Raw genomic sequence first — 11247 nt, 5'->3', positions numbered from 1 at the left:
ATCATCCTGATTTTTCAAATGGGGATGTAACATTTAAAGGGTGTGTCAAACATGTTGTTGGTTGAATATTTGCAGATCCCTTTGCTGTGCAAACTGACCCTCGTGATCTCTGCCTGCTTCCTTATCATGAGTGAGAGAGAAGGGAAAAAATTAACTCGAAAAATCGGCGGATTATTTCCATGTAAAAAAACAACAACAACAAAAACACTCTTTTGATATTTCATTAGGTGATGCTTTTTCACGGGTTTGCCTTTCTATTGTACCTTTTAGGCGAGTGATGAGGAGGGAGAGGAGGAGGGAGGAGGACGACGACGAGAAGGAGGAGGAAACCACTGAGCGAGAGGAAGGAAATGAAGATCACGTCACGAAGAGCAAAATCGGAGTAAAAAATAAAAAACAGAGCGAGTGCTATTTGACGCTCCTTGGCTTGAGACGAGCGTGGACTGAACTGCAGCTTATCTTTCACCACCATGTCAACTTGGACTTGTTCGGCGTGAAGAAAAGAGGGCAAAGCCGCTACGCAGCAGCCGTGGATGTGTGTGTGTTTTTTTTGTGCTATTCTTTTTTTCTTGTGTGGAAATGTGTGAAGACCTCCCCCTCTTCCTCCTCCGTGTGCCTGCCCACTGACGCCTCTTCGTGTGCATCTTCTCTGCATATTTCATTTTTTTAGATACATATATAAAACCACATGAGAGAAAATACCTATTGTTAAAACCCACGGGAATTTTTACTCATTATTTATTCAAAGGAGTTGGCTTTTTTCACGACAATCAAAGAGGAGCATCGGTGGAATTAACAGGTAGCCACCCATTATTAAAGTGAATAGGCCAGTTTTCACTGTGTAAGATGGCTGGGTGATGATGATGATGATGATGATGATGATTTAAACGATGATGATGATGATGATGGTGCTCTAACCATCTGCAATGAAAAACATCTTGTTGCTATGACTGCCTACATTCGCCTGTTGTCCATTTTGAAAGAAATGTGGAGCTTTCTCCCTCTTCCGTGCTGTAGCGTAGTGACATTCTGTTTAGTTGAGGCCTTCGTGTTTGACTGTGGCAGTGAGCCGGGCCTCACTATCTCTGACATTACACTCTTCATGTTAGCTGTGGGCTCTCTTCCAGCTGCAGATGTAACCATGGTGTGCAAGTCAAAGGGGTGGGGCAGCATGCTCTTAGCCCAAAAGAAAAAAAAAAAGACCCATGGGCTGATCGTGCATCCATACAGAGAGATGCCAACAGTAAAAACGATGTCAACGGGTGAAAAGTAAAAAAAAAAAAAAAAAAAAAAGGAAATGTTAAAATGTGACATTTTGTCCTCCAATGGCTGTTTGCGGGCCTCATTTTGGACACTGTAAACCTTCTTAGCTCCTCAATGGTTACACAACCATTGGTGTCAGGTGGTGACACCCCTTTTTGGCTTCTTGGTTTCAATAATTCAAGCCACTTCATTGATTCAAAAACACACTTCTTACTGCGTTGCAGTGACCCCAGTAGGCCTCCAGCAAAAATTCCACTCCCACTCCGAGATATATTAACCTTCTGAGTTAATAATAGTGCGCTTCGGCTTGGTACACAAGTGTAACAGGTCCCCTCGGCTTTCGTGGGAGTGGTCCCTCAGCATCTTTTGCCTGCTAGCTATGCACGCTGGCTCTGTGGCATCTTAGTCTGTGCAGATTATTATTCCATAGTTCAACCGGGCACAGTGGCACTGTTGTAAACAGATTACAGGGTTTATTCTCACGAGTAGTTAGGGATTAAAATATTATGGTTTTCTTGATTTTTTTTTTTAATCTAATGTCCAAATCTGGGATGAAGAAAGATCATCATTAAATGCACCAGACACTTCATAAATTACACATATTAAGACCCGGTACATAGTCCAGTGGTTAGCACGTCGGCTTCACAGTGCAGAGGTACCGGGTTCGATTCCAGCTCCGGCCTCCCTGTGTGGAGTTTGCATGTTCTCCCCGGGCCTGCGTGGGTTTTCCCCGGGTGCTCCGGTTTCCTCCCACATTCCAAAAAACATGCGTGGCAGGCTGTTTGAACACTCTAAATTGTCCCTAGGTGTGAGTGTGAGCGCGGATGGTTGTTCGTCTCTGTGTGCCCTGCGATTGGCTGGCAACCGGTTCAGGGTGTCCCCCGCCTACTGCCCGGAGACAGCTGGGATAGGCTCCAGCCCCCCCTCCCCCCCCCGCGACCCTCGTGAGGATCAAGCGGTACGGAAGATGAATGAATGAATGAAGACCCGGTACAGAGATCTGCATGACAAATTCTGCCTTTTAGAAATAAAAACACAGGTTTGAATGCAAATATCCAAGAGGTTTTAATGTAACTCCAGCATATATCACGTTACTGCAGTTGCTTGCATCCTAGTGAGAGGTGCATCTAATATTTTCGTTACCACATTTAACTGCAGGTGTGAAAGTATAACCTTCATTATATAGGACAGACGTGTCAAACTCAGGGTCACTTCATCTCATCGAATTATTACATATACACAACAAATTGATGGATTACTAGTTTTGAAATCAGATGGCAAGGGTAATGGTTCAATAATTGTTCAAGTTACTGTCAAAAGGGTAACAAAAAAAAAAATCTATTCATTTGCTTTTCCGGGTGAGGATGCGGCAGGATGGATCTGGCCCCCGGGCTTTGAGTTTGAAACCTGTGGTATAGAGCTATCTTTGATACAGATCTCTCCAACTGGATCTCGTTCGACTGTATAGGTGTACCTAATGAGGTGTCTGGTCAGCATACTTGCGTATTTAAATAAAGAAATTTTTAGGCACAAAAGACGAGTTCTTATACTGAGTTGTGTGCACTATGCACGATGTAAAATGTGGTTTGCAGTGAGTTCATCGCTATTTGCTTATAATGCCGTACACTGGAAAGGAGAAGGCATTTGGTGTCTTACATTTTAATAAGAAAGGATGATCTGAAGATTCGGATAACTGAGGCCTTGACAACCGTAAATTCCGATTGGCTCGTTCGCCTTTGGCAAGAAACGGTCTACCGTTTCGATGTATGCCGTGTAACCAAGGGCTCGCATACGTTTGTGGAAAAATCAAATAAAACAATTTCTTGGATTTTTGTATTCAAATTTTAGCTTCAAAAATCTGCGATCGATAGCTTTCGGGAAATAGAAGTTGGGGTTTCATATCTTCAAAAGTCATTGAGATATAAGGTAACATAAGGTGACACAAACTTATAAAACATCCTGTACAGGAAGAAAACAAAAATGTACTTGAATGATGCAATTAAAATGTATCTTAAAAATGTCATGCAAATGTAAAAAAAAAGTAAAAAAGTGAAACACAACTGAACGGTATTTAGGCAGTGACTCTTTCACATACCACTATCTGGAGCCCGCGCTCGCTTTGAGAATCTCTGGTAGCAAATAGCGTTGGAATACGATCTGATTGCGCACTCTGTGTTGTTTCAACTAATTGTACACGAGCAGACGTCTCTTACGTTTACTCTTCTCCGACTAACAGGCGGCATCTACACCAAATTCCAAAATGAGTGAGCTGGAGCAGCTTCGCCAGGAGGCCGAGCAGCTGAGGAACCAGATACGAGTATGTTGAGTATTTCTTGGAGTCCCAAATTGTTTCCCTTTACAACATACTGTTACGCTTTCTGACTTTTTCACTCTATTCTCCCGTTTCTTGGTGTTTTTCAGGATGCCAGGAAAGCATGTGGGGATTCCACCTTGACACAGGTGAGTGTCACAGAATGAACGATGATGAGTATATGGAGTTTATCAGTACGCGGCTTTATCAGGAAAATAAAAATTAAAAAAAGATCCTATTGTCCTATTTTTGAAATCTACTTGTCATCATGTACTACCTAGATAACTGCTGGTCTGGATCCAGTGGGGCGGATACAGATGCGAACAAGACGCACCCTCCGAGGCCACCTTGCTAAGATCTATGCCATGCACTGGGGGTCAGACTCAAGGTGGGGCTTAACGGCTCTCTGTATATTTTCTGGTGCTGTTCTACTTTCAGCCTGTGATGGCATTCCTCAGGGACTGGTGGAGGACAAATACTTGCAAACTTTCAACATTTGGAAGATGCCCTCATTATTTCTTGATTTAAAAAAAAGCTAAGCATTAGCCATGATTGTTATGGTATGTGGTTTGTATTAGCATACTGAGGGGAGTGATTCCTAACCAGCTCTGGATTAGTAAATTAGCCCCAAAATATGAATTTTACCAAATCGTAACATCGGAGGTTTCGGCCCGAGGCCAGCCAAATTGATCTTTGTTCAGCTCTCTATGCCAACTACTAATATGGCAGAAGATACAAGCAACTTCGGGTAGCGGCCGTTTATGTAACAGGAAGGCTTCCCATCTTGAAATCAAATTAAATCGGCCCAGATTTCAAAGTGAGTCAATTTGCAAGGTTATTCAAACGAGATCCTTCCATAATCGATTTCCACAAAATTTTCAAGGGGCCGAGGAATGATCCCTTACATTTTAGCTAGGATCCGGATGAAGGTGCGGATTAAGGCTTTTATTTCACCTTCTCACTGCTTGCATTTTGGGTGAACATCCAGAAGCCGAACTGCGACGAAAGCGGCACGCCGTGTGTCGCAGTTGGCAGTCACCATGTAATTCGCATTATTGCCTCTTACAGGATTGGAGTGGAACGACATCACCTGGCAAGTCCAGATAGTTCCGTGAGATGAATCAGATTGATTGCGACCTTGGTGAAAGTCTGAGTGCAGTTTTCATGATTATTGTTGCCTATGAGCATAAACTGAGATGCGTTGGTGTTTATGCTAAATGTGGAAGAAGTCCTCTGATTAATCGAGCATCAGGAAAGTGTTCAAAACAGAGGAGGGGCGGGGGGAGAACGCAGTGAATTCTGCTAAGGCGGGTTTGTAAGTGAAAAATGCATATGCAGCGATCACATCAATTTGTGCGTTCCAAGAAGACCGTCGGAAGCCCAAGTGAGTGCCGATCTCATGATGTAATGCGTGTCTCCACAGGCTTCTTGTTAGCGCCTCTCAAGATGGCAAACTGATCGTGTGGGACAGCTACACCACTAACAAGGTACACGCAGCACACTCACGCAGTCGTAACACTTATCCTGACATCGTATGTGAATTCCCAACATTAGCCGCAGTCTACGTTCTCGCTCAGAGTATCTTCCTTGTTACCTGATACGTGTTACCTTTTACTTTTTCTTTTTTTAGATCCACGCCATCCCCTTGCGCTCCTCCTGGGTGATGACCTGTGCGTACGCCCCGTCTGGGAACTACGTGGCATGCGGAGGCCTTGATAACATCTGCTCCATCTACTGCCTGAAAACACGCGAAGGGAACGTCAGGATCAGTCGGGAACTACCTGGGCATACAGGTGAGAGAGCTTCATCTCAAACCGATGATACGAGTGCACCTTGATCGGCTGCCTCATGGGGAAGGCGACTTGATTAAGATGCTCAATTAATCACTGGCTGGTAATGAGGCCAGATGATACCTCATGTCATCTAAGATCCGAGTATTTGCAGCCAATACGTGTGGGCTACTTGGCAGGAATACCAGATTTCTTTAAATAGGACCCATTGCTTAATAAATCATGTGACCCAATTAATCGCCGGGTCATGAACTTGCATCAAAACTTCACAATAATCTTCAATAAATGCCCCCATTTTCTTCACTTATGACTGTGGACGGGTGTGCTAAATGTGCCGGAGCCCCGCCCTGTTTGGCTGTCGACTGTCAATCATATAACTCTACTACAGCCTGGAAAAATGGATACTATTTCAGCCATGAAAATATATCGCCCTCAAAGCCCTCCAGTGGCTTGAATGCCAGGTCGCCGCGGGGCTTTTCCATGCCGCAACAATGAGTTGCTCAAAAAAAAATGTCCATGCCAGCCCCGAACCATAATCGACATGAAATCAAATTTTATTTTATTTTTCTCCCTCCTCGCTGTAACATCTTTATCTGTGTAACGTACGTGCACTCGCAGCCGACAACAAGGCACTCTAAAGCTGCCAGGCTTCAAACATGCATTTAGAAACAAATCTCTCAATTCAATTCACTGTATTTAAATACTTGAACTAAGTATTAGTTCTTTATGTTGAGCCTTAAAAGTACTAAGAGTAATAATAACATAAGAGCACACCAGTGACCATCTATCAAAAGCCTGTGTAATGTGCAAGTAAATAAAGATAAGATAAGATATCCTTTATTTGTCCCACACTGGGGAAATTTACAGTCTACAGCAGCAAGAATGTGGGTAGAAAGAAGATATGCGCTGCTGGAGAGGCAGCCACTCAGGGGGCGCCATCATAAATGAAAATGACAATGGGACTATTGTTTTAAAATGTATTTGTACAGTATTAAAATCATTTGCGCCTCAAATCAACCTTACCGCTAATCTCTGCACATGAGTAAATGCCACGATATGAGGAAGTACAGTAAAAATAATGAGTGGTGAGCTGTCAGGGTCAGCAAGGCCTTCTCTGCTGGCCTTCACACTCTCAGAAGCGCTGACCTACATACACAACCTACATTCTAATATTGGCCCATGAATTTGTTTTCTTTTATTATCCCCAAGTCGTTTCTCATCATTTTCTAATGTTTCTCATGGCGGCACGGCTTCCGGTATGTGTATGTTACATTTTTCTTGTCCATTTAGATTTCAGCCTCTGTGTGCTGCCATGTCAGTCAAATTTAATCCGGGTCTTCACAATCTGCACTGCTGTCCGTTGGAACTATTTGAGCCATGTTTTTTTTATTTGTTTATTTTTTGGGATACAGTACTTGGATTTCAAATTTGTGTCTGAAGCCCAGCGTGCGGCGCCCCAGTGGTCAGCCCATCCGCTTCACAGTTCTGAGATTTGGTTTGAATCTTGGCACTGGCCTTCCAGCATGCCACATGTTCCAAATAATGAATCAGTAGAATTTCACGCAAGCTGTAAATGTAGGTCCACGCTTCTGATCGTGTTTGGGGCACCTCTGATTTCTATGTTTCTATGATTCCAAGGTGCTAGTGGTGCTATTACCAAGTGGAATAAATAGGGCAAGTCCCCACTTTTTGGTTGTGTGTGAAAGTCTCTGTTATTGTGACCTACACGGCACTTCCTAGCTGTGCGTTTTCTGCGTGTTTTGTCTCAGGTTACCTTTCATGTTGCCGTTTCATCGACGACAATCAAATCATCACGAGCTCAGGAGACACCACCTGGTGAGCGGAATACATTGTAAACAGTCCCGCGATACACTTTTCGCAAATTTTAGTTGTCTGACCCCCCCCCGACGCTCTTTGCGGCAAGTGCGTTGTGGGACATCGAGACGAGCCAGCAGACCACGGTGTTCTCGGGCCACACGGGGGACGTCATGAGTCTGTCTCTGGCGCCCGACCTGCGCACCTTTGTGTCGGGAGCGTGCGACGCCTCGGTCAAGCTGTGGGACATCAGAGACAGCATGTGTCGACAGACTTTCACGGGACACGAGTCAGACATCAACGCCATCTGTGTGAGTGTCCAACGACAGTCAGGTTATTAAAAAACAAAAACATACACAGACATACAACCAAAAACTTGAAGTGGCACAAGTAGTATGCAAATTTGCATATTTCAATGAACAAGTGTCTAAGTCATGTCATGAATTAAATGTGTAAATCAAGATACCGCTGTATATCACAAACTATAGTCCCCCAAAAATCATTTCAAACCAAATGCAAGGGCAATTATTTAAGATCAGTTACGCTTCGCATGCACTACATTTGGCCTTGCGACTTACTTACGGGACTATTCTGTAAACAAATGTAATGGAGCTTAGCTTCTGGCTAGCCACACATGCTAGCCACACAAAATAACTAGTGCATAGTAAGATATTGTTGCGCTGGACTGCATCGTTTCTTCCTAAAAAAAAAAAAACTATTGACGGAGAACTTTCCTAAAAAGAAAATATTCAAGCTTTTGATGTACCTCTGTATCGAACTAGTATTTGGCGCGATTTTTACCAAATGGTTTTTAATGGCGCACTGACTAGTATGACTTGAAATGATTCCTGTATGTTTATTTTAAAAAGTTATCCACTGAACTCACCTCAGGCGTTGTCTCCCTAAGTTCTTCCCCAACGGCAGCGCCTTTGCCACGGGCTCTGACGACGCCACCTGCAGGCTGTTCGACCTGCGCGCGGACCAGGAACTCAGCCTCTATTGCCATGACAACATCATCTGCGGCATCACCTCGGTGGCTTTCTCCCGCTCGGGCCGCCTGCTGCTGGCAGGCTACGACGACTTTAACTGCAACATCTGGGACGCCATGAAGGGAGACAGAGCAGGTGGGTGCAGAAGAAATTTGGGAGATTCCACTCAAGTTGACAATAGTGTATAGTGTTTCCATTTACTATATAAGGTTCTATCTGAGAATTTAGTGGATTTTAACAATTAAAATAAGGTGTTACTGGGTGACAACACCAGGCATTCATGACATAGATCCGGACGTACAGTACATCAGCAATGTAACCAGAATTTGTATGCTGTTCTCTAGCTTCATTTGGCTAACCCAGTTAACGCATTACAAAATCATAATTACCGTAAATATTTATATGGAAAAACACTACTAGATTATAAAGTAATCAAAATGAATACTAATAAGTATGGCGGGAACATTACTGGTACCGTTGGGTGACGTTTTTTATATTTTATATTTTTAACGGAATATTCTTACACCACTGTGCTAGCTAGCTCAATACACGCAGTTCGTAACGTTCAATTGTACTAGGAGTAAATATTTGGATGAAAAACACATCTTGGCTGCATTACTGTAATGCACTTGACAATGGAGTCAGCCAATCCTCCATCAAGTGTTTCCAGCTGGTCCAGAATGCTGCTGCTCGCCCCTTGACTGGTACTCATAAGAGCTATCGGGGGTTCGAACCTTTTCCGCTGCTGGTCTCTCTCGTTGGAATGACCTCCTGCTGAACATCGGCCTCACAGTGAAAGAGGTGCAGGGTTCAATTCCGGCCCCGGTCTTCCCTTGTGGAGTTTGCATGGTCTCCCCGTGCCTGCGTGGGTTTTCGCCGGGTACTCCGGTTTCCTCTCACATTTCAAAAACATGCATGGCAGGTTAATGAAGCACTCTAAATTGTCCCTAGGTGTGAGTGTGAGCGTGAATGGTTGTTTGTCTATGTGTGCCCTGCGATTGGCTGGCAACCGGTTCAGGGTGTACCCCGCCTATACTGCACGAAGACAGCTGGGATAGGCTCCAGTACGCCCGCAACCCTCGTGAGGACACGCGGATCAGGTAGTGGATAGATGGATGGATGGATGAGTGAGAAATAGAATTTGAACCCACGGAATTGAAGTTGGAAATAAAGTCATACAAGCCTCATGTGGAGTCAATTATTTAGGGCAAAATGGCAGTTAATAATTCAAGTTCAAACAGTAAAGTCTTTCATATTTACACATTCACAGAGTTATTTTGGTGTCAGATTATGAAGTACCGTGAAACACAAGGCCCGTTGTCTTCTATGTGGGGTTAAGACGTCTCGGCTTAAGTCTGGAGAGCAAAACATTTCGATGTTAACAAGTCGTCTTTTGTCCGTGCCGACCCTCCTCCAGGAGTCTTGGCCGGCCATGACAATCGTGTGAGCTGTCTGGGTGTGACTGATGATGGCATGGCCGTGTCCACCGGGTCCTGGGACAGCTTCCTCAAGATCTGGAACTAAAGAAAGACACACGTACACAGGCACACACTTCTTGGAACACATGTGTTCGCACTGTATGTAAGTGCAACAAGTGTACATAAGACATAGTATGAAGACTTAGTTACACCAATCACACGTGCTACCTTCGACTCGAGTGCAAAACTACAGCTGCAAGGTGACACAAACACACACACTCTCTCTCTCACACAAACACACAATATAAAAAAATCCACACACACAATGTGACCAAATACATTTAAATCTTGTAAGCTCTCTTGTATTAAAACAAAAACACAAAACTATGACCTGAAGCCTTTTAAAATGTTCCACATACACTCACCCCTCCCAACCCCCGAGAGACACAGCTCAGAAGACGTCAGTGGACAATTCTGTCTTTGTTTACAATGAAGTCCAAAATGCACTTAAGACGAATACTACTGTAGTATGTACGTTCTGTCTCAGTGCCACTTGTGATGCTTTTCGGGGAGAACGTGGAAGAGAATCAGAGTCCATTAAAACCGAGTGGGAAAACAAATTTGATAGAGGTAAAAACATCATTATATCTTAATATTAAGCCATGTTTTAGAAGGGTTTTTTTGGATAGCTGTATGCCCCATACTCAGTGCATTTTCTTTTACACTCAATTTCTTCATGTTCTCCCCTTGTGCCTCAGATACACGTTTAACGATTATTGCTAGAGAATATTGGATAAGTGGAGAAGAAACTTAACAATGTGACGAAAAAGCAAAAGCATTGTAAAGAGGAGTCTAAATCGAGCAGGAGCCAGTATTCAAACTTTAATCTGACGATCATGATGGTAAAATTGTACATAATATTAATAAATAGCCTCTCCTGCCAGTGAATGGTCCTTTTTTTTAAGCACTGTTGATGCGAATATATTTGTGTCACATTCAAGAGGAACAGTTGACTTGCACAATGGATTAACTGTCTTAAAGGTCATCATCGGATGTGAATGTGGGACAAACTGAAGTTTTTATAGGCACCTTTTGGAAGTCAGATGCTTATGAGTAAAATGATTAGAACTATGGAAGAATACAAAAAAAACGTAAGGCTTACAGTAGCATAACAGAATGCCAAGTGGCTGAAAATTATACAGTTAAATTCAGTATTTACATTCTACAGAGATTGTTCATTTGTGGCACTGTCGTGGGCTCACTCAGTATCTGTTATTTCTCGACTTTAAATGAATGGAATTTGCCTAGCTGTATTTTGGATCTACACGAACCAGCTAGATGAGAAATAAATGTACATTGGAACCATTTGAAGCAGCACGAAGTAACATTGTGGCTTGTAGCGCCATCGTGTGGCAAAATGATAAAATGCTCTAGACTCCTCCACAAATGATCAATCGGGAGACGGCGTTTCTCAAGCTTTTTACGAGACCACCGTCCCCGATACTAAATAAACAGATCTTCAAGTATCACCATGTGCCCATTAAAAACAATAATGCGATATTTTTGCAAACAGTATATTTAGTATTGTCTTGAAATGCAAGGCCATTGCATTGAAAGCCAAATCCACTATAGCTGTGGTGATTCTTTCGCATTACCACCAG

General features: G+C 43.3%; 1 protein-coding gene across 1 annotated transcript; it reads left to right on the top strand.

Moving 5' to 3' along the window:
* Positions 1 to 302: 302 nt before the first annotated feature.
* gnb2 (guanine nucleotide binding protein (G protein), beta polypeptide 2) lies at positions 303 to 10529 on the top strand. The gene is made up of 10 exons (XM_086131262.1): positions 303 to 799; positions 3500 to 3580; positions 3685 to 3723; positions 3856 to 3962; positions 4998 to 5061; positions 5205 to 5367; positions 7134 to 7200; positions 7289 to 7490; positions 8087 to 8303; positions 9586 to 10529. Exons 2-10 carry the CDS (start codon positions 3524 to 3526, stop codon positions 9690 to 9692), a joined length of 1023 nt encoding a protein of 340 aa, XP_085987388.1. The 5' UTR covers positions 303 to 799; positions 3500 to 3523; the 3' UTR covers positions 9693 to 10529.
* Positions 10530 to 11247: the final 718 nt, after the last annotated feature.

Source organism: Hippocampus guttulatus, chromosome 15 (genome assembly GCF_054856545.1).
Source record: "Hippocampus guttulatus isolate MCC_2025c chromosome 15, RoL_Hgut_1.0, whole genome shotgun sequence".
In the NCBI taxonomy this organism is placed as follows: domain Eukaryota; kingdom Metazoa; phylum Chordata; class Actinopteri; order Syngnathiformes; family Syngnathidae; genus Hippocampus; species Hippocampus guttulatus.
Note: the sequence above shows the minus strand (reverse complement) of the source record. Positions and strands in the feature narration are given on the sequence as shown.

What these genes read in the sequence shown, in the direction of transcription:
- gnb2 (XM_086131262.1), top strand. Translation starts at nt 3,524, where the DNA reads ATGAGTGAGCTGGAGCAGCTTCGCCAGGAGGCCGAGCAGCTGAGGAAC. An exon ending in GGAACTACCTGGGCATACAG is followed by an intron (nt 5,368 to 7,133) that starts GTGAGAGAGCTT and finishes GTTTTGTCTCAG; the next exon opens with GTTACCTTTCATGTTGCCGT. An exon ending in CATGAAGGGAGACAGAGCAG is followed by an intron (nt 8,304 to 9,585) that starts GTGGGTGCAGAA and finishes ACCCTCCTCCAG; the next exon opens with GAGTCTTGGCCGGCCATGAC.